The 23,536-nt window shown below is 40.7% G+C and overlaps 2 protein-coding genes across 10 annotated transcripts; one reads left to right on the forward strand and one right to left on the reverse strand.

Moving 5' to 3' along the window:
* Positions 1 to 11,928: 11,928 nt before the first annotated feature.
* On the reverse strand, positions 11,929 to 19,568 carry LOC136486366 (uncharacterized). 9 transcript variants are annotated; one of them, XM_066483235.1, is made up of 6 exons: positions 19,009 to 19,568; positions 15,235 to 15,345; positions 14,887 to 14,960; positions 14,250 to 14,337; positions 13,620 to 13,675; positions 11,929 to 12,593 (listed from the first exon to the last, which is right to left on the reverse strand). In XM_066483235.1, the coding sequence occupies exons 2-6, from the start codon at positions 15,253 to 15,255 to the stop codon at positions 12,512 to 12,514; spliced, it is 321 nt and encodes a 106-aa protein (XP_066339332.1). In that variant the 5' UTR covers positions 15,256 to 15,345; positions 19,009 to 19,568; the 3' UTR covers positions 11,929 to 12,511. The 9 variants fall into 9 exon arrangements, 7 of the variants coding, with proteins under 7 accessions (XP_066339332.1, XP_066339331.1, XP_066339333.1 ...); XM_066483234.1 differs by lacking the exon at positions 19,009 to 19,568 and adding an exon at positions 18,952 to 18,984 and having other exon boundaries at positions 15,303 to 15,345; XM_066483236.1 differs by lacking the exon at positions 19,009 to 19,568 and adding an exon at positions 15,965 to 16,026.
* A 643-nt stretch (positions 19,569 to 20,211) lies between these two features.
* On the forward strand, positions 20,212 to 22,866 carry LOC136487845 (protein RAFTIN 1B-like). Its single transcript, XM_066484956.1, has 3 exons — positions 20,212 to 20,290; positions 21,506 to 21,611; positions 21,739 to 22,866. The coding sequence occupies exons 1-3, from the start codon at positions 20,240 to 20,242 to the stop codon at positions 22,668 to 22,670; spliced, it is 1,089 nt and encodes a 362-aa protein (XP_066341053.1). The 5' UTR covers positions 20,212 to 20,239; the 3' UTR covers positions 22,671 to 22,866.
* Positions 22,867 to 23,536: the final 670 nt, after the last annotated feature.

The raw sequence follows: 23,536 nt of genomic DNA on the forward strand, positions 1-23,536 counted from the left end.
TTGAATAAAATTAGATTATTTCCTTTTCACTCAAGGATTGTCCAGTGCTATTCGTTTACACTACTACGGAAAGTTTAATCACCGCCGGGGCTTTCACCAACGGTTATGAGACAACCGGCGGTGGTAAGTCTCACCACCGCCCCATTCCCTCAGGGGCCCCTTCTGGTTGATCAACCGGCTGTGATAAAAGTTTTCACCGCCACCTCGGCATATGATCCGGCGGTGAACAAACTGCCAGTCTTCGCCACTGTATCGTATGTCGAACTGGCGGTAGAACGTTTAGCACTGCCGCTAATGTTCTTCACCTTGTAATGTTGGTTTCTTTTGGTTACTTGTACTCAAACAGCATGTCATTCTTGTGGTTCAATGGGTTTTATGGAAATGTTTCTTGGCAGTGATGTATATGTTATGACATTGTGTATATGTATACGACCTGGGTCGGGTGTAATCGAAATAATATTTCAATTATATTACAACTGATTCTAGAAAAATGCAGTACCACTGCTGGCCTGTCCAATCGTTGGGGATATGGAATCAACTGGTGGTGATGGAGAGGGCTTCACCGCCGCATAGTACGCCAGACCGACAGTGATATCGGCATCAACAACGCCTGATCCAACGTGACCGGCTATGCTGGTACCTACATCAACGCCAGATCATAACCCGGACCGATATTGATGCGTCGTCCATCGCCGCGGGATGGTACGTTGTTGTCCCCGTTATCGCGGCCGGATCGTTCGCAACACTGGTGGTGGTACACAACCAATTGCCGTCGGGTGGGACTCTGGCGTGGCAATGAAGTAACCTATAGCACCACTGGATCGTACGCTGATCCAGTGGTGATGACCAATAGCTCCGGTAGTGCGCAACTGGCGGTGATGTAGACTATCACAACCGAATTTTACCAACGAGGTCTAAAACCGTCGGTGAAGGGGTTCTAGAACCGGCGGTGATAAACTTTATGTAGTAGTGTTACGGACCCATACTTTTGTATTTGGACATCTCTCGATCAATACAACTTGTTTTTAGCTTCATGCCATCGCATTAGGAATAGGAGTAAGGTAATTCTCAGTGTGTTCTTCAGTAGGTAGGGCTGCATCGATTTCGATCTTTGGTTTGCTCTTAAGTATCATCTTATCGACTTATATATAATCTTGTAAGGCAGCATCATTCGACCTCTTGCTAGATCTGACATTAGTCAAAGTTATCGATTCTATCGCGTTTATTATGGCTGCATCCTTATGATCTCTTGCAAGATTTAGTAGAATCACAAGTCACTACTACACAAAAACATTCGGGCGATGTTTGCCTTTGCCTCTCTAAGGCGGGCAGGCTAGTTGTCCGTCTCCGTTAGATTAACCGAGGCCGTTAATTGATTAACCAAGGCGGGTACTGTAAGACAACCATCTCGGTTAATCGATTATTTTTGGAGGCACTCGTTATAAGCGTCTGCCTCCGTAAATCGATTGTAGCAACAAAATATTTGTAGCAACAAAGAATTTATAACTTTTTCATATGAACTCGGATGAAGATAAACTTTATATCAAAATTGTAGAACTCGATAAGATCTACGACTATGTAGTTGAAAAGTTTTTGAATTAAAATTGTTTAGGGTGCCAAAATATTGTTTTAATTGCACAGATTTTGAAATTTAAAATTTAAATTATCAAACGATCTTAGATGTTGATATGATCTATACAAAGTTATATTTCTTAAAAGAATTTACAACTTTATAGTTGAAAAGTTTTAAATTTGATGATGTTTAGAGTCTCAAATATGCATTCGAAGGTTATAGATTTTGAAATTTAAAACTTAGACTTCATAAACGATCTCAAATGTTCACATAGTTAATACCAAAGTTCTAGTGGCCGACCTAATCTACATATTTGATATTGACAAGTCCTGGTTGTAACGGGTACCAAGACGTGTCAGTGCAGGAGGCTTTAGTCCTGGTCCACCGCTCAGCGGCTCCTGGCCCAACTCCGAGGAGTTGGATGGTTTTGAGGGCGTACCACCCGGGTACCTGTCGATTGGGGGGCCGGGTTCTCCGTCTAGCGAGTTGGCATAGCCCCCGAGGCCGTCGTGGGGCCTCCTCGTCGGTGGGCAAGGTGGATTCTGGATGTGCCCCTCCCTCTGACGTCCCGTGCCTGCCGGAGAAATTGTGGCGTGCACTCCCGCGCCGTCCCACTTCATCTGGGAGATGGGATGTCGGGCCATGTGGAGCAGATCTGGCAGAGGAGGGGCTTTAGTTTTGGTGGTTTCTCCGTCTGAGGTCACTTGAAAAATTCGAATTCCAAATGTGAGAACATCAAACCAAATTTTCATAGATAGATGATTTTAAATAAAAAAGTTGTCAACTACAAGTCATATAACTTTTCGAGATCTATAACTTTCATTTTGGTCATGTCTCCATCCAAGGTCGTTTGAAAAAAATCAATTTTTAATGTAATCTATTGTTCGGCGTCCATTTATAGTTGTGTTTCTAGATGCAGCCGCCTCTATAAGTTGATTTGTAGGGGCGGCTGGATCTAGAGCCGCCCAACAAATAGGGCCATTTGTAGAGGCGGCTAAAAATAAGAGCCACCTCTACAAATGCATTTGTAGATCGAGGCTATTCATTTTGGGAACCATTTTTAGAGGTGGTTTTAAATTGAGCCGCCCCTTAGAAGAAAGGCGTTGCTATAAATGCTTTTTTAAGCAGTGACATGAGAAAAGTGCTCCAAAGATTTTAGGCAGTCGACATCGTTTACATGGAGTTTCCTTGGATTCTTTGTGTGGAAGGCAAGGCCACGTGGCACGTGACTCAACATATCCTATTCATTTGCCGAAGTCAACCGTGCACACTGAGTCAGCTCGTCGTGGCTGTGTCCAGATTCAGAGCGCAGGCCGGCTTTCTGCTGATTGCTGGGCGCGTTTGGTTCAGAGTTTGTACATGGCCGCTAGAGTAGAGCTCAACGCACTGCTTCCCACTACATCAAATATCATTTCCAGGCGCGGCTACAGTGCATTTGTAGGGGCGGTTCGGCCAGCCGCCCCTACGCAAGGGTCTCTACAAATCATGCATTTGTAGGGGTGGTTCCCAGACCGCCCCTACAAATTGATTTGTAGGGACGGTTGGTACTGTAGTCGCCCCTACAAATCGATTTATAGGGGCGGTCTGGGAACACCAGCCGCCCCTACAAATCGATTTATAGGGACGGCTACGGTACCAACCGCCCCTACAAATCATTTTTCCACCAAAAAAATTAAATTTACAATTCAAATTCATGGTACCTATACTTGCAAAGTGACTCAAGTACATACTTCAGCCGATAGTCCAATACACAATGACAGAAAAAAACCAAATACCTAAGTAGATCTTCATGGTACCCAAGTTAATATAATACTCTCATGGATATAATTTAAATACAATCAGAAAGTTCATTTAACTTTACACTACTACAGGATGGACTTGTTGTCCCGGGCGGTAACGGCCTTTAGTCCCGGTTACCGCGCCGGGACAACGATCCCGGGACTAAAGGTGGAACCTTCAGTCCCGGGTCATCGAGCCGGGACTAAAGAGGGACCTTTAGCCCCGGTTGGTTTTACCAACCGGGACTAAAGGTCCTACAGCCGAGCAAACGTGGCCGCACCCTTTAGTCCCGGTTGGTAACCCCAACCAGGACTAAAGGTTCCTTTTCTTTTTCTTTTTTTTTGTTTAATTTATTTTCAGTTCAGTTACACATATTTGTTTAATATATAATATGTTTTTATGTACGTATTCTACGCTGCTAATATAAATACACGCACGCATATAATTACATCTAATTCTCATCTCGAGCATTATTATATTCGAATAAAGTATGAAACTATATATATTATAGATATATATGTATATATACAACACTTTCATAATCTTGTTCTCGAAAATAACGATATCAATAAACTATTAATTTATATCATTAGTTCCTTAGAATCAAAGTAGAACTCGTCGTTGGGATTTAGCACTTTTTCTAGAAGATATGCTGCTATTGACTCTTGAACTGCTTTCAAATGGTCTTTTTGCATGACCCTTCGTTTCAACCATTCAGTCTTGCATTTAAAATAAAAGGAAAAGTATTAATACATATATATATATATATTCATTTAAAAATAAATAAAAAATTTGATATATACGTACTCTGAGGACATCTTCAGGAGTTCTTCTTATGTGTGCAGTGATAAATTCACAAACGTAGTATCCACACAAGTTATTACCTGGTTGCTGCCGCAAACACCACTATACGAGAAGAAGATTATTCTCATCATCTCACACGTAAATTGAAGTACGATACAGTAATTAAACACGTGGGGAAGTATATATAGTAGAACTTACTGGTATTTCAACTACATTAAGTGGTGCCTTGCAATCCTTGCGGTGTTGCTGAATAAACTCTTTCCAAATCCTGTGCGACCAATAACGTACGATCGTTAATAAATTATGGCAAAATCTTTTCAACAATAGTTGTGCACGAGAGATCGAAATTACCCCTGGATAATGTCTATCATATCTTGGTATAGTGCCCGCTCTTTTCTCAATGAGTCCAAGATTACTAACCAACTTGAGTTTAACTCAATAACAATGAGTATCCAGTGAAACCTGCATTGGTTTATACACACATGTACATGCATATAAGTTGTATTGATATTACATAAAATGTGTAGACTACATTATTATTAACACTTACTCAAAGTTGTACGGGAAAAGTATTGTTGTCTTGTCGTGCTGCTTCACGAATAATTTCATGATATTCGTCTGTGCTTCAGATACCCAGTGCTCCTTGACAATAATATCGGTTTTGAATACGATATAAGGATCAATGAAGCCAACACTGGTGTCTTGTATTCTTTGGAGCTCTGACATCTAGAATCTGTATATAAATATAAGTTACATGTGAGGATAATTATATACACGTACGCATGGAAGTGAGTTTATTAAATAAAAGTAAGAATCACTTACAAACAAAAGGAGCTAATGATTGATTTGTCCAGAGCGTCTAAGTGGTATAGTTGATGCAATTCTTCGAAACTAATATGTAAGATGTCATCGCCACGGAAGTAATGATGGTCTCTAAATCTGACAAAGATCCACTGCTCACCTCTGCCACACGCCTGCATGTACCACTTGTTGAGCAAGTATATTTGCGTACCCAATTCATTCAGAGCCGTAGGGTTGTATAAACTTTTGCCAAATTTATAAGTCTTCCAGGTATCAACTTCTAGGTTCTGGATTGGAGCTTTGCCCGTCAATTGATCCAAGGTTAAACTAGTTAATTCAAAAAAAGCATTAAGGTCTTGAACCGACACTTCTCCAGAGTTGTCTAGTCGATAGACTTCTATGTTGGAACCATATTCATTAGCAACAACAAGATTTTGCATTGGTTGCTTCTGTTGTCCGAGCTGTGGGACATCCTTCCCTGATGCTCTTTTCCTTTTCTTATGTGCATCATGTGACTTCACGAGGGAGCGGTCATAGTTTGATAGTGATGGAGGCTTACGAACTTCAAGCATCTTTTTCTTGTGAGCTTCGACCTTCTGCCTCAGCTGATCTCGTGGTATGTAAAAGTACAACTTCTCCTTAAGCTTCGCTTGTCTCTGCTTTTGGATATCTATAAAAAAATCTTTCACTTTTTTGTCTTCTTCAGCTGCTATTTGCTCATCAGTCTTTTCAGGAAGTATTTCTTGAGAAATAACTCTTTTTTTCAGGGTCTTCTTTGCCGCCGGGACCTTAGACGTCTTTGTAGTGCGTCGCTGTGGAGGGGGTGGGGGCGGTGTTGGAGACCGGCGTGGAGGCGATGAGGCCGGTGTTGGAGTCCGATGTGGAGGCGTTGGAGATCGTTGTGGAGGCGGTGGGGCCGGTGTAGGAGTTGGAGATCGTTGTGGAGGCGATGGGGCCGGTGTAGGAGTTGGAGATCGCCGTGGGGATGAAGTCGTCTCACCCCCCGTGACGCTGTGATGAGATGGGGAATGAATGATTGGGCTAGGCTGGGGGGAGACCCTGCTACAAAAATAAGTTGTCGGTCAATTATTTTTGAAGCCAATATAAAATTAATGAAAAATAATATTTCATTCACTTTCATTCGTACCTAGGGTGAGGTAGGGGAAGCGGTGGCGCCCCAGGAATGATGATGAAGCATTTGCACCATTGAATAAATGTCTTCTCTGCTTCTCCTAGTGTCTTCTCCCCATCACCGCCTTCAATGTCAAGAGGAACATTGCTGTAACCTTTGAGCACTCTATCGATCGAGACGCTAGCATATCCAGGTTGAATAACTGACCCATGGATTCTTGGTGTCTTCGTTCGGTCTATTGGAGATACAACCCCGATAGCCACCATGATTGATGCATTATTACCATCTGGAATGTGCAGCTCACATGTTGTTAGAGGCTCGGTAATGTCATCAATAGGGAAGCGCAACCTAGCGTCACCTTGAATAACTGGTAGCTCCGTGGAAGCACAACTGCTTTTCATCTGACCAATGGGGCTAATGGTGACTCCTGGCGTTGATTGCGATTGCATTTGACTCATTGCTAGCTGCACTTGCCTCTTGATCTCCTCCTGCATTCTTGCCTCAAGAGATTTTTCTCATTGACGTGATTCAAGCAATGCTTGTCGTGACTCATTAACAAATTGCTCCAATACACGGATTCGGTCTCCCTCCTCATCCTTCTTTCTCCGGCGACTTCTGTAGGTATCCCTATCTGCTGGGAATGCTTGTAGCCACGGAACCGCCCCATAGCCTCTTGTTCGACCATCATGTTCGGGATTCTCTAGGGCATATGTCAATTCATCCTTTTCTCTGTTGGGCTTGAAAACACCACTATCAGCTTCTTCCCTAGCACGAGCTAGTCTCTATGTTGCCCTCTCAATTTTTTGGCCGAAAATTAGCTTGTCAGTGTCTGGGTCTAGGCTTCCCCCATGAGCGTAGAACCAATTCTTCACGCGTTGAGGCCAGTTCTTCTCTATTATTTCAGGTATGATTCCCTTGGCAGTAATCTCTGCTTCTAGGTTCTGCCACTTGGGAATAGCACTCCTATAACCACCTGATCCCATGTGATGATGGTATTGCTTCTGTCGGGCATTCTGTTGATTCCTCATCACACGTTCCTCACTCTCTTGAGATGTCTTGTATTGTACGAAGTCATTCCAATGGGACTCCAACTTGACAAACGCCTTAGCATTGAAATCCGACATTTCATTCTTCAAGATAAACTTTTTATACAATGTCTTCTTCCAACTCTTGAACAATGTTGCCATCTTCTTCATTGTCCAATCCCTCACTAGCTCCTTCAAAGCATCATCTGCTTGTAATGTGAAATGCTGAGTGATATCTCTCCAAGCTAGGTTCTTGTCACGGTCACATACAAAACTAACATTAGGAGCAGATATCTTCTGCTTCCATTCACAAGCACTAACTGGGATCCTATCCCTTACAATGAACCCACATTGATTGACATATGTCTGAGCATGTGGTCCCAATGGTTTGCCGGTGTCGGTGTCAAATTATGATATTATGAAACGGCCCTCTAATGGCTTTTTTGGCCCTCGGACTTTCCTACTCTTGTCGGTGGTTGATGTAGATCCAGAGACCGGCTACATGAGTAGAAACACAATGATTAACAACAAATATACGTACGCATGCATCTATAAGAGATGATAGATAATCGAATATACCTCGCCAGTATTTTCTTGCGCGACAATTTGTTGATCTTCAACCACGGGATATTCAGGATATCCTCATAATCAGCAAAGTACTGACTCGTGTCATCTACATCCGTATTGGTGCCGGCGTTGATAATATCCGCCATTATGTCATCATTCAAGTTATCATCCGGAGCAGCCATTTGTATCTTCAAGACATAGATAGAATTACTATGGCACATAACATAAGTACAATATCCAAGTAATATATAGATAGAATTACTAAAATAAAATATGCATGTGATATAGAGATAGAATTACTAATAAAATATGCATGTGTCAATTACTAAAACAAAATTAAATCTAACATATATATAGAGAGATAGAATATAATTACTAATCCAATTAAATAAAATAACACACATATATCTAGATAGAATTAATTACTAAATCTAATTAAACCTAATATATATACATAGATAGAATTACTAAATCAAAATTAAATCTAACACATATAGAGAGAGAGATAGAATAATAATTACTAAATATATCAAAAACTATAATAAAAATATATCTAAATAAAGTACTAATTAAATTTTAATACATTTAAATCTAATTAACATATATCAAAAACTATCTAAAAAACTAACTAAAAAACTATCTAAAAAACTATCTAAAAAATATGGCCGAGCTATAGCTAGCTAGCAGGCGGGCGGATGGCGGCCGTGCTGGCCGGCCACGGGGCCGAGCTGAGCCGCGCGAGGACGACGTACGGCGGAGACGAGCTCGATAGCCATCGGGCGGGGCTCGACGACAAGGCCGGACGAGGGTAGACGACGTACGATGGCGGCGCGGCAGAGACGAGATCGACGTTGTAGATCGAAAAGTAGAAGATGAACAGAGGAACTGTTCGATATATATAGGCCGGGACCCTTTAGTCCCGGCTGGTAACACCAACCGGGATTAAACATCCTTTAGTCCCGGCTGGTAAGCCGAACCGGGACTAAAGGTCCAACCTTTAGTCCCGGCTCGGCTTATCAGCCGAGACTAAAGGATCTTTAGTCCCGGTTGGTGTTATCAGCCGGGACTAAAGATATTTTTGGGCGGGCAATTCCGCCCACCCTTTAGTCCGGGTTCCTGGCCTGGGCCGGGACTGAAGGCCTGAAAATTTTGGCAGCCCGCCAGAGTAATTGGAAAGGCCTAGGATTTTGATTTTGTTCTCCTTGTTTAATACTAATTAATTCTATAGCAACTTCAATACTTTGCAATATTTATTTTAAAAAATACTATTGATTAACTAATTATTAATTGTAAATAGGAAAATTTTGTAACCTAAAGTTTTTAATTTTTTTATGAATATAGAATATAAAGGTTACTAATACTAAGTATTTTGTTAATGCAAAAATATATTTGTAACTTAAAATTAATAAAACTTATATTATTCGGTAGGAAATTTATTATCACATTATTGTAACGTCAATGTTTCAATTTTTTTCTCGATTTTTTGACCAAAATGACAGGAAATTTTTGTTGAACCTATAAAAATAAAGAAAAATGTAGTATTTTTATTCTACAACTTTTTCAAATGAAAAAATGGCCTATATAAGGATTGTAGATCTTGATGAGTTGAACAAACTTAATATTCAAAACTTTTCAATTTGAGACAATCTAGGGTTTCGAAAACTAGTTTGTAGGCGTCTAAATTTAAAAATCACAAATTTGAACCGTCTAAACTTTCTGAAATGGAAAGTTGACCAAAACAACAATTGTATATCTTGATGAACTGAACAAACTTGGTATTCAAAACTTTTCAATTTGAGACAATCTAGAGTTTCGAAAACTAGTTTGTAGGCATAGAAATTTAAAAATAACAAATTTGAACCATCCAAACTATCTCAAATGGAAAGTTGACCAAAACAACAATTGTAGATACTGATGAGTTTAACAAACTTGGTATTCAAAACTTTTCAATTTGAAGTCATTTAGAGTCTATAATAGTAGAGTCAAAGTGTTGTATTTTCATTTGACCAAATTTGACTTGGTCAAACTTGCTCAAATGAGACACTAAATGACCTCAGATGAAATATCTCTGAATACCAAGTTTGATCATCCTAGCAAGATCTACAATTTTTATATAGCTCATTTTCCCATTTGAGAAAGTTTTATCAAACACTAGTCATAAATTCTTGAATCTCATAGACTTTCTAAAACTATGTCACACTTGTGAAATTTGAACTATATTTTGTTCAAACTTTCTCAAATGAAAAAATAGTCTATATAAGGATTGTAGATCTTGATGAGCTGAACAAACTTGGTATTCAAAACTTTTCAATTTGAGACAATCTAGGGTTCCAAAAACTAGTTTGTAGGCATAGAAATTTAAAAATCACAAATTTGAACCGTCCAAGCTATCTCAAATGGAAAGTTGACCAAAACAACAATTGTATATCTTGATGAGTTTAACAAACTTGGTATTCAAAACTTTTCAATTTGAAGTCATTTAGAGTCCATAATACTAGAGTCAAAGTGTTGTTTTTTTATTTGACCAAATTTGACTTGGTCAAACTTGCTCAAATGAGACACTAAATGACCTCAGATGAAAAATCTCTGAATACCAAGTTTGATCATCTTAGCAAGATCTACAATTGTTACATAGCTCATTTTCCCATTTGAGAAAGTTTTATCAAACACTAGTCACAAATTCTTGAATCTCATATAGACTTTCTAAAACTATGTCACACACTTATGAAATTTGAACTACATTTTGTTCAAACTTTCTCAAATTAAAAAATAGACTATATAAGTATTGTATATCTTGATGAGCTGAACAAACTTGGTATTCAAAACTTTTCAATTTGAGACAATCTAGGGTTCCGAAAACTAGTTTGTAGGCGTAGAAATTTAAAAATCACAAATTTGAACCGTCCAAGCTATCTCAAATGGAAAGTTGACCAAAACAACAATTGTAGATCTTGATGAGTTTAACAAACTTGGTATTCAAATCTTTTCAATTTGAAGTCATTTAGAGTCCATAATACTAGAGTCAAAGTGTTGTTTTTTTATTTGACCAAATTTGACTTGGTCAAACTTGCTCAAATGAGACACTAAATGACCTCCGATGAAAAATCTCTGAATATCAAGTTTGATCATCTTAGCAAGATCTACAATTGTTACGTAACTCATTTTCCCATTTAAGAAAGTTTTATCAAACACTAGTCACAAATTCTTGAATCTCATATAGACTTTCTAAAATTATGTCGCACACTTGTGAAATTTGAACTACATTTTGTTCATACTTTCTCAAATGAAAAAATGACCTATATAAGGATTGTAGATCTTGATGAGCTGAACAAACTTGGTATTCAAAACTTTTCAATTTGAGACAATCTAGGGTTCCAAAAACTAGTTTGTAGGCGTAGAAATTTAAAAATCACAAATTTGAACCATCCAAGCTATCTCAAATGGAAAGTTGACCCAAACAACAATTGTAAATCTTGATGATTTTAACAAACTTGGTATTCAAAACTTTTCATTTTGAAGTCATTTAGAGTTCATAATACTAGAGTCAAAGTGTTGTTTTTTCATTTGACCAAATTTGACTTGGTCAAACTTGCTCAAATGAGACACTAAATGACCTCAGATGAAAAAACTCTGAATACCAAGTTTGATCATCTCAGCAAGATCTACAATTGTTACATAGCTCATTTTCGCATTTGAGAAAGTTTTAAGCGTGGTATTATAGGAGCATACCACATAACCTTGGCAGGGATTTTCTTTCTAGGACGTTGTTCACCCTCGACGTCACTAGGATCATCGCGCCTGATCTTATACCGCGCTGCTTTACATACCGGGCATTCATCCAAATTCTCGTATTCATTGCCATGGTAGAGGATGCAGTCATTAGGACATGCATGTATCTTCTGGATTTTTAATCCCAAAGGGCAGACAACCTTTTTTGCTTCGTACGTAGTGGTGGGCAATTCATTTGGCTTCGGAAGCATCTTCTTTATGAGGTTCAATAAATTCCCAAATGCCTTGTCGGATACACCATTCTTTGCCTTCCACTGTAGCAATTCTAGTGTTGTACCCAACTTTTTTTGCCCCTCTTCGGCCGTCGGGTATAGCAACTTCCTATGATCCTCAAGCATGCACTCGAACTTAACTTTCTCTTTTTCACTTTCGCATTCTTATTGTGCATCACGAATGGCATCGCCAAGAGCATCACCGAGATCATCTTCTGTCGCTACCTCTTCTTCATCTCCCCCCATTGTAGTATCATCAAAGGCACCATACTGAGCAATAATGTCATCAATGTCTAAATCTTCTCCTTCATCTTTTTCCATCATGACCCCACTTTCTCCATGCTTAGTCCAACATATATAGTTTGACATGAAACCTGACTTAAGCAAATGTGAATGAAGACTCATTGAGCTTGAATATTCCTTTAAATTCTTACATATGGCACATGGACAGCACATGAAACTATCCTGCTTATTTGCCTCGGCCACACCTAAGAAATAGTGCACGCCCTCAATAAAGTCTTGGGAGTGGCGATCGGCATTGTACATCCAATGGCATGACATAATCTGCATTACATGACAAATTATGAAAACCTTGAACATAATTAAGTATTTTATTACACAACATAGATGACACACACACGGTTGATTAATTAACTAAGCCTGGCTACAACGTAAGCAATCCCAACTATCACTAAACAAACTAAAACTACAATGCACTTCAGTAACATAATTATTTTGTGACCGTACGCAACTAAAATAGACAAATCATTCGTCTGTTGAATATCAATAAGCTTCTCCTGCTGGCTCACTGCCTCATCATCAGCAGCCGCTACCTCAAGCGCACTCGAATTCTACACGTATGTAGCATAATCTTCCTCCTAGTACCAACCATCGCATCCATTGCCCTCCCACTGAAATTAAAGACAAAAAATATTTAGTCAAAAATATTCAAGAAAAGCAGGTCAATTAGCCATAATAATCAAATGCGTAAGAAACACACATCGCGATCCGGGCACCTGTAGAAAACACGACCCTTGTTGGGTCCCTGTCTCTTGACTCGGTACTCCATCACAATCTTCTGCTTACACTTGCCGTAGATAATGAGAGGGAGTTCTGGCCTCAGTCGTTTCGCAACCGAACGAGAGGCCGAGGATCCGGTACCAGTTGTCATCTACTTTCTATACTTATTTTTGCAAACTAGTGTAAATTTCACATTTTCTAAAAGAATATATTTAAACAAAACTAAAATTATTTATTTATCTAACTAAACCATGAAATATGTACTATGTATAATAGTAAAATACCAAACTATCAAGTGATTTTACTATTGTAAATCATAATGTGATTTTGAGCTAAAAATGACATAGAAATCACATAACTCAAAAACATGTTTCAATAAATAACCATCCGTACTAGTTGACCTTGCTTACGTGATCATCTCGGCGAGCATTTCTCCACCGGATGGCACCGTACTTTGCCAAGGAAGAGCTCCGATTCTACGAGGAAGGGAACACGGTCTTCCACGACTGTTGCCGCTCTCCCTCGTAAAATCAAAGCTCCTCCTTGACGTCCGTTACCGCTCGGCAGAGAACATGCTCGCCGAGCTGAACACGGTCCGCAAGTTCAACTAGTACGGATTTTCTACAATTTTCTAACTATTTTCTAAGTTTTTCATTTCATGGAAAAATTAATTCTAAGATCACGTAAGCCGCCGGGGACAAGGATGGCGCGTGCTCCAGCGAGGAGGAGCGAGGCGTGATTTTGATGAACTAATTTAACTTTTGTTCATCCAAACATATATGCAAATCATCATGTGATTTTGAGCTAAAAATGACATATAAAATCATAATAAAGTCCAACATATAAAGTTATACATGCATGTACATCGCAAAATGAGATAAGCTATTGACAAAACATAAGAGGATTAAGTTTGTTACCTCCAAAATCGAAGAGCAACACCAATGGAGGGGGAGAGAGCAAGAACAACAGCAAGCTGAAGAACAGAGGCAGTGAGTTTGAATGGAATGGCTCGGGCTCGGGGAGGAAGAAATGAGCTGGTCTTTAGGCCGTGATAATTAGTCCCGGTTAGGGGGCCAAACCGGGACTAAAGATTAATCTTTATTCCCGGGACATCACCCAAACCGGGACTAAAAGCTTTAGTCCCGGCTGGTATTACCAGCCGGGACTAAAAATCCTTGCCCCGCGGACGACCGTTGGGCAGGAACCTTTAGTCCCGGTTGGTATTATCAACCGGGACTAAAGGATCCTTTAGTCCCGGGGACAAAAAATGCCGAGGCTAATGCCAAATTGGGACATCGTTCTAAAGTCTGTTCTCTAGTAGTGTTAATTATCAGAACAACCATTCAATATTACATGCACAAGCAATTTGTGGAGTAAAATAGAATTGAAAGAAAATTAATTGTAAAACACATCATCAATCAGTATGCAGGTAAACGGCTTGTTGGGGAGACAGGAGCACCTCAGCTCGGTGGGGAGACACGATGCACTAAAGAAGCCTTGCTCCTTGCTAATTGTTAGCTCTGCACAAGAACTTGTTGAAGCCTCACCTTCATGCTTGATTTAATAGTTAGCTTTGCACAGGAATTCCTTGCTTTAACCGTTATCTGTGCTTGCTCTTTGCTTTCATGGTTAGCTCTGCACAAGGATTTGTTGCTTTAATTGTTAGCTCTTCATCAAGAATTTGTAAATCATTGAACAAAGAATGTAGTCCTGAATAACCTAATCATATACATACCATATATTAATCAAATAATGTTTGTTCAGGAATTAGGAGTAGGCTTATCCTCAATTAGCATGATACTACTTATATAAAATAAATATGCAATCCCTGAATAGCAAGCCCCAACCTGCTAACTGCTTAGCAACGCACAGGCACGAATTTCACTATTTTAGAACTAAAATACACATGGCATAGATATGCCGTCCACTTGATCTTGTGGGATCAAAATATTATGACGGTATTGAGATCATCACTGATGCAGGCTCTATTTTTATCAAGTGACTTATTCTCAAATTCTCATATCCAAACAATAATTTGGAGCAAGGGCCAGGGAAGACAAACACCCCACTGCATTTTGACGCTTTATGCAACAAGAAAAGGTAGTATCATCATCATCATCGCTGGAATATGAACTTGTGCAATATTTGAGAAAATAATAGCAACTATGCATAAGAGAATAATACTTGGGCGCTGCACAAGTTGTGCTATGGGGAACTTGTCGTCGCTGGCCTGCTCTTCCGATTCGGGTCTCTAGGTCCTGAGAGCACGTTGAGCACATTCAAAATCACAGTAAAGCATATCATTTAGTCGAAGTTCAAGAAAGTTATTGCGCTTGGTTAACAGCAACAATCAACAGATCAGAAAAGAAACTATAGCTTCAACTAGCATATCATTTATAGCCCTACTGACGGACATTTTCTGCATAGTACCATTCATACAAGATTCACATGGTTGCTGAAATCCAAACTAGGAATGTTGTACACACACACAACAATAAAGCACATTGAGAAAAACAGGTAGGAAGAACATACTTTCCAGAAGTGTTCCCGCATCCAAGTTACTGAACACAAATATTTAGTTGGAGTCAATGTTATCTTACCTGCTGCTTGTACAGAGACAGAGGAACATAGGCCGCCTCCTTCCTGAAATGGTGAGAGACATGATTACAGTCACAAAAATAAGACTTTACTTATCAATGCAGTAACTAAATGCAAGGTTGAGAAAATATTATTTTATTCTAGATAATCCCCATTCCAATTGCTATTCTAAAAATAAAGCAATTTAGATGCAATGGTAAACCTACAAGACGTGCTTGCATGTCAACCGAACAGCAATACCTACAATTTTCCAAAGCATGACCATGTATAGGATTTGAAAATTGAGTCCCAGATTCAATATTGTGGGAGCTCATGTGGCAATCTACTTATAAGGTCATAAGCAAACATTACTAAATCCATGCATAACAACAAAGACCAAACTCAGAACCTCACGTTAATGGGCCACGAGCATGCGAACTTGAATCCCATATGCGCCAGCAAGGCAGCAACATACAGTAGATGATTTGAAACAATAACACACAGATACCAGGGCAAAATAAGTGGGAAAACCACACAGATAGCAGGGCTAAATCAGTGGCAAAACCTGGGCACGAACTAATTTTAACCACATACTGCACATTGCTTTTTTACTAAAGTGATGATGCAATCAGTAATCAAACAATAAAGCACATAGTTGCTAATTGGGAGTTGTGAAAAAACATACTCAACTTCCCCATAATATTCCCAATCTGGTTAGCTTGCAACTGCGTAGCTTGTGTCATGCTACCGGAAACCGGCGATTTGCCGAGTGCCGAGGCTTTGCCGAGTGTATTTTATCGGGCACTCGGCAAATACCGTGTTTGCCGAGTGCTAAATAAAATACACTCGGCAAACAAAAACACACGGCAAAATACGTCTTTGCCGAGTGTTTTTTCCTGGCACTCGGCAAAGAAGCTTTTTGCCGTGTGCATTTTTTTTGCCCTCGGCAAATCATTTTTTCGAAGCAATTTTTGAGGCCCTAAATGAATTCAAATGAAAAACTTTTCAACTACAAAGTTGTATAACTTCTCAAGATCTACAAAGTTTATTTTGGTCATTTCTTCATTTGACAAAGCGACAATAACGTTGTTCATAAAATCTACATATCTCATATCTCTCATATTAATTTCATGAAAGTAGAAGATACATATATAAGATTTGTGAACAATGTTACTACCACTACGTCGGATGAACAAATGACCAAAATAAACTTTATAGATCTTGATAAGTTATGAAATTTTGTAGTTGGCAACATTTTGATTTGAAATCATCTGGTCATGCAAAAACGACGTTTGAATTTGAAAATTTTAAAATTTGAATTTTTCAAACGACCTCGGATGAAAAAACTTCCTAAATGAAAATTGTAGATCTCCAAAAGTTATGAAACTATGTAGTTGACAACTTTTTGATTTGAAATCATCTTATCATGCAAAACTATGTTTGAATCTCTCAAATTTAAAATTCAAATTTTTCAAATGACCTCGGATGGAAAAACTTACTAAATGAAAATTGTAGATCTCAAAAAGTTATGAAACTTTGTAGTTGACCACTTTTTGATTTGAATTCATTTAGGGCCTCAAACAAGCAATTTACTCTCAGTTTGCCGAGTGCCTTTTTTCTAGCACTCGGCAAAGCCGTATTTTGCCGAGTGCCTATATTTTGGCACTCGGCAAAGAGGTATTTTGCCGTGTGCATTTTTTCGGCCCTCGGCAAATCAGTTTTTCGAATCAATTTTTGAGGCCCTAAATGAATTCAAATGAAAAACTTTTCAACTACAAAGTTGTATAACTTCTCAAGATCTACAAAGTTTATTTTGGTCATTTCTTCATTTGACAAAGCGACAATAACGTTGTTCATAAAATATACATCTCTCATTAATTTCATGAAAATAGAAGAGAGATATATATGATTTGTGAACAATGTTACTACCACTATGTCGGATGAACAAATGACCAAAATAAACTTTGTAGATCTTGAGAAGTTATGAAATTTTGTAGTTGGCAACATTTTGATTTGAAATCATTTTTCATGCAAAAACGACGTTTGAATTTGAAAATTTTAAAATTTGAATTTTTCAAACGACCTCGGATGAAAAAACTTACTAAATGAAAATTGTAGATCTCCAAAAGTTATGAAACTATGTAGTTGACAACTTTTTGATTTGAAATCATCTTATCATGCAAAACTACGTTTGAATCTCTCAAATTTAAAATTCAAAATTTTCAAACGACCTCGGATGGAAAAACTTACTAAATGAAAATTGTAGATCTCAAAAAGTTATGAAACTTTGTAGTTGACCACTTTTTGATTTGAATTCATTTAGGGTCTCAAATAAGCAATTTACACTCGGTTTAGTATAATATATTGGGAACTAAAACGGAATCTAGACACAAGTGACAGTGTGGTGTAGTGGTAGAGGAGGTTTGTGCGCAGCGGGAGGTCTTGGGTTCGAATCCCGTCGGCCGCGTAGCCGTGAAATTTACGCGAAAAAAGCCGGAGATGGATGGGCGCTGACCGGTGGGGGCCTCCACCAATTAAAAAAAAAATTCATTTTTTTTGGGTAAAAATTCCCATTTTTTCGGCTTTTTTTTCGGTTCCAACTTTGCCGAGTGTCGGCACTCGGCAAAGGCTTTGCCGAGTGCCCGACAAAAGACACTCGGCAAAGACGTCTTTGCCGACTCTTTTTTTGCCGAGTGCTCTTTGCCGAGTGCAGCACTCGGCAAAGCCTTTGCCGAGTGCAAATTGGGCTTTGCCGAGTGCCCCTGGCACTCGGCAAATTCACTGAGTCCAGTAGTGAACCATATGCTCTCCTTACGGAACTGAACTGCAAGAAGAAAAAGAAACACTCGAACTATATGCTCTCCTTACGGAACTGAACTGCAAGAAGAAAAAGAAACAGATAAGAATTTGGTAGGGAAAAAGAGCCATTATCTATACTACTTGTGATTAATGGACAGAGAGAATATTCATAGAAAGAATTCTGCTTATTTGCAACCTACTGCATTTATCATTATGAATACTATTTGTGATTACCAGCAAGAATTCTTGGACAACTTTATTAGTACTATACTTGCATGGACTCATTGCCCCAACTTAATGAAATTTAATGAGATTATACAGATAGCTGCAATTCTATCAGCTTTGCTTGTCACAAGCTTGGGATCTTCCTCTTTTTCCTCCTTATCTCAGGCACTGCCTTAGAAACAAGCCTACCATCTAAAAGCTGCTCCTAAACAATTTGCCGAGGCTATCAGTCATCTAGTACAATAACAGCAATACTACTGCTTATCTAGCTAACCAAACGTAACCACATATGTAGAGCTACTATCAGACCACTATATGCACTTTGTAATAAATGGTCTGAATCATATGGAAATATTGTTCTTAATGAACAAATAGTAGCAACAGAAATGTCAGTAACCTATGTGCACTATCTGCTACCTATGTGCACTAACTGAATGTCAAAGAAATATCTGAATCTTCAGATATCACAGAAAATAGAGCCATGGAATGCAGATCAATAGGGAACTCGTCAGATCTGACTCCGAGGAACGGAACGGATGGGGCAGGCTTTTTTACAAATGCATAATCGCCTTGCGTTCGTCGGACTAGGAGAACGGGGTGGAATAGCCAAAATCAGGTCGGAACTAGGAACTAGAGCAATCCCCTTACCTCTGGAGCCGGCTCATCGGCTCGTGCGAGAACGCAGAGTAGGTAGAAGCCCCTTACCTATGGAGCCGGCTGAAGGAAGAGGACGTGAGGAGAAGGGGGCTAGGGAAGAGGAGGTAAAAGCCCCAACGGCCCAACCAGCCAGCTCCTGCACCCCGGACGCCCTCCGCGCAGCTCAGGCCGCCAATCCCACGGATCCAGCCGCTAGGACCTCATATCCGGTCACCACCGCATGGATCGAGCTACCACCGCGCTTGCAGGACCGCAGTCCGGTCATCATCGCGCGGAAGCAGCCGCCCGGGGGGGAGGCGAGCCTGGACCAGCTACCACCAGATCCGGCCGACGAGCATGCGGATCTGGCCACCCCGACGCTGAAATGGCAGACGACCACAACGAAGCAGGTCGATAGATTGAACTGCAGTCACCGAGAGGAGGAGGGAGAAAGAGGATGCGAGAGAGCAACCGTCGCCGTGCCCCTGCACGCAAGGGGGGAGGGGGCGTGAGGGGGGAGTGGCGTGGAGGAAGTGGAGGGCGGCTGCGGCGTCCGCTGGCCCGCTCACACCAGCCGCCGTCACCCTGGCTGCTGCTCGCGTCGGGAGGGGGAGAGAGCGTAGAGGAGAGAGAGGGAAGGAGAAGAGAAGCTGGAGAATATATTTTTTTTTGACTGTGCTCTACAATATATAGTCAGAGGCATTTGTAGGGGCGGCTGGTGATTGAGCCGCCCCTACAAATAGAAACACCGGGGGCGGCTGGTGATTGAGCCGCCTCTATAAATCAGACCCATTTGTAGGGGCGGCTGGTCTCTGGGCTCCCGAGCACGCCACTGTAGGGGCGTCTCCAACACCAGCCGTCCCTAAAAAAAATTTGTCCCATTGCTACAAACCGTTTTTCACGTAGTGTCCAGCAATCAGTAGAGCCACAGTTTCCCGAAATGTGCGGCTCCCCTGCATGCCATTCTATATTAAGATTGCCTTAGCAGCCATTCGTCATTAAGATTGGCTTAGCAGCCATTCTATATTAAAATTGCCTTAGCAGCCATTCGTCATTAAGATTGCCTTAGCAGCCATTCGTCATTAAGATTGGCTTAGCAGGCATTCACTAAGATTCGATCCCCTTGGCAGCCTTTCTATATTACACATCTTCTAGGAGAGGAGATGGTAGGTAAATTACTATCACATCCGGTACCAGCTTGACACCTTCTAAGGTTCTACTATAAGTATCTGCACCCTGGCCGGCTTAGTCGAAACATCTGGGGCTGGATAGAGTCATCAGAATATCACGGCTGGTTTCTATGGCGCGACTCCTCCACTCTGCTATAATCGCCACCTTTGTTCTGCTTGCGGTAATCATTTACTCGTGCCATTCCAAAATAATTATGTCTTTATAGTTTCTTGCTAAATCTAACTTCCTTAGCTTTGATTTAGCTTGTAGAAATATCCATAAATAATGGTCCGTGAGATAAACTATGAAATATGTTTTGACAATACATTTATTTATACTATATATATATGTGTGTGTGTGTGTGTGTGTGGGTGCATTTTTTCGAAACTATGAATACCATTTTTTGAATCGCTAAATTCCAATATTTCATGCACCTGCAGTTCAAATTTACTTTTTCGAGAAAAATTTAAGTAAACATAAAAAATTTAAAAAAAATACCAAAAAGTCATAGAAAAGTTCCAAATTGGAACATGTGCTTCAAGGTACTGTATAAATGCCACATAATAAATTTGAAAAAAAAACTTTGCCGAGTGTCGGAATTGGCACTCGGCAAAGGAACCTCTTTGCCGAGTGCCAGGCCAGACACTCGGCAAAGACAGCACGTTTGCCGAGTGCTAACGGCCAGCCCTCGACAAAGGATGACGGAGGGGCCACCAGCGTCGCCTGAGGTATTTTGTCGAGGGTTATTCTTTGCCTAGTGCCTGACACTCGGCAAAGAGGACGTTTGCCGAGTGTCCCTCTTTGCCGAGTGTTTGGCACTCGGCAAAGACGGCCTTTGCCGAGTGCCGGCTTTGTCGAGTGCGGCACTGCCTCTTTGCCGAGTGCCCGTGTTTCGACACTTGGCAAAGCGCCGAGCACTCGGCAAAGAGCGCGTCTCCCGTACTGTAGGGTGCATTTTTTCTATTCCGAGTAGTAGTTACTCCGTTCTTTAACGAACCATATTGCTTATGTGTATATAATCATTTGTCAGTTTTGATTATGTTTATATACTTATTTTAAGATACTTAAAATCTTAGTACCTAGAAATTTTTCAGAAGAGCCCATATTTTCTAATACATATAATAGTGCATAAAATTAGTATAATCATATATTGTATATATACTTACATACTTCGTATATATACTATCCTAGATGATCTAGCATGATTATATGCTCCGTCTACATACACCTCGATCGTTGGGTCGTATATATAATCATAAATCAACAGAAACACATGCAACCTAGGAGTTGTTAGGACGACGAGGTGAACCAAAAACAATGGATAGAATTTTGATCTTTAATATTAGGCATAGGTATAGATAAGGCCACCAATTTAAATCTGTCGTGTTGCGTTCAGGTTGGACAGTGTAGCAATGCAGTCCTGACGGAGGCTGAAGTGTTCTGGCGCACCGTCCTGCCCGATTCTCCGCTCCCGGACCCCATCCTCAAGCTCCTCCATCCTGGTCAGTCCATTACTCGCTTTAATTAATTAATATCTGAAAACTATGATTATAAAACAAAAGAAGGTTGGAACATTCATGATTATCTATGGCTGATGCTCACGGCTGGTCTACATACTTTACGGTGCAGAGACCAGCTTTGCAAACAAACCAAAGGATGATACGGTTGCTGAAGCGTACTCCCTGACATGGTTAATGTGGGGGCTTCGCTCCCCCTCTAGACCGACCAAGCACTCGTCTCCCAGGCCATCTAAGGATGATACGGTTGCTGAAGCCTACTCCCTGACTTGGTTAATGTGGGGGCTTCGCTCCCCCTCTGGACCGACCAAGGACTCGTCTCCCATGCCACCCCATGTCCGTGACCACAGCACTGACGAGTATCTGGCCCAGGGGCTCTTCTTCCGTGAGGAGGCAGTGCAAGTAGGCAAGACCATAACCTTATACTTCCCTTTGGCAGCCAGCGCACCGCTCGGGCTACTGCCGCGCCATGTGGCGGACTCCATTCCATTCTCGACGTCCTCGCTGCCGAGCGCCCTCGCTCGGCTCGGTGTCGCCAGGAACTCCGTGCAGGCAGCCAACATGGAGGAGACGTTATACATGTGTGGCCTGCCACCAAAGGCAGGTGAGGCCAAATTCTGCGCTACGTCGCTGGAAGCCCTGGTCGAGGGTTCCATGGCGGCGCTTGGCACCCGCAACATCCGGCCGATGACCTCCGACCTGCCCCGCTCAGGGGCACCTAAGCAACCGTACACCGTACGAGCTGTACACCCGGTGGATGGGTCGAGCTTCGTGTCATGCCACGACCATAACTACCCGTACACCGTCTACATGTGCCATAACACGCCCGCGACGAGGGCGTACATGGTGGAGCTGGAGGGTGCCGGTAGTGGCCTTGTCGTCACTGTTGCCGCGATTTGTCACACTGACACGTCCCACTGGGACGCCGAGCATTTCTCCTTCAAGGTCCTCGGCACCAAGCCTGGCGCCGGACCAATCTGCCATTATCTGCCGTATGGGCACAACGTGTGGGTCAAGAAGGAGGCAAATCGCTCGTCATCATAAGAAGCTGCACTCTGTCGTCCCAGCCAAGATTGAAAGTCTATGTTGTTTGTGCGTCTATCTTGCAATGTTTAATTTACATGTGCCACGTTGTTTTTCATATGTACCGGCCCACTGCTGTAGATTGTACTCCCTGTCATCAGATCAGAGTATGGTCCACCATATGTAATAAGGGCAGCTTGTGCTAGCTTGTTTCCGTTTACCCAATATATATCTAATGTTATTTGTTCCTTAGTTTAGATCAACAACATGCTATGCATGAGTTAGGACACCGATATTTGGACTGGAGTTCGAGACGCGAAGCAAGAGGGGATTCCGGAGCAGGCCGATCAATGCTTAAGTGTTAAGGATTCCGTTACAAGAAATTTAAATATAATAAAGTACCCGCCCCAACATATGTATGAAAGGTAATTTAAAATAATTATATACAATTGCATATAAATTAAACACCTCTACCATTTTGTAGGATTATTTAAATTAATCTATGAATTTCTATTTAATTTACCCACATATGTCTTTACGAAAGATAATGCAATGTAATCTCTAAATTAGCATCTAAAAGGAAATCACTAACGAATACTCCAAGTTGTATCTAGATTAACCACCTCTGTCATTATATAAAATAAAGCAAAAATATCCCTCAACTTGAGTATGCATATAGATACTAATATAAACTTTCATAGCAATTTAATGACAACCATAAGGTATGCAATATCTGTTTCTAAATTACACAGTAGTTAAGTAAATGTAAGTATAATCCTACAGCCTCCATGTACACTAAGTAACATGAATACGTCGGATAAATATTTATTTTAGTAGTGTATCAAGTGTGTCAAAAGTCTTCTGTAACCAACTAGAATCCAATGACC

Source organism: Miscanthus floridulus, chromosome 10, assembly GCF_019320115.1.
Source record: "Miscanthus floridulus cultivar M001 chromosome 10, ASM1932011v1, whole genome shotgun sequence".
Taxonomy (NCBI): domain Eukaryota; kingdom Viridiplantae; phylum Streptophyta; class Magnoliopsida; order Poales; family Poaceae; genus Miscanthus; species Miscanthus floridulus.

Excerpts from the sequence above, each read along its gene's own strand:
- LOC136486366 (XM_066483234.1), bottom strand. Across the intron at positions 14,961-15,302 it reads TGTCTCTGTACAAGCAGCAG|GACCTAGAGACCCGAATCGG; the intron begins GTAAGATAACAT and ends ACGTGCTCTCAG. Across the intron at positions 12,594-13,619 it reads GTTGCTCTTCGATTTTGGAG|TGGGAGGGCAATGGATGCGA; the intron begins GTAACAAACTTA and ends CTTTAATTTCAG.
- LOC136487845 (XM_066484956.1), top strand. The coding sequence starts at position 20,240 with ATGGCGCGACTCCTCCACTCTGCTATAATCGCCACCTTTGTTCTGCTT. Across the intron at positions 20,291-21,505 it reads CCACCTTTGTTCTGCTTGCG|GTTGGACAGTGTAGCAATGC; the intron begins GTAATCATTTAC and ends TGTTGCGTTCAG. Across the intron at positions 21,612-21,738 it reads CCTCAAGCTCCTCCATCCTG|AGACCAGCTTTGCAAACAAA; the intron begins GTCAGTCCATTA and ends TTTACGGTGCAG.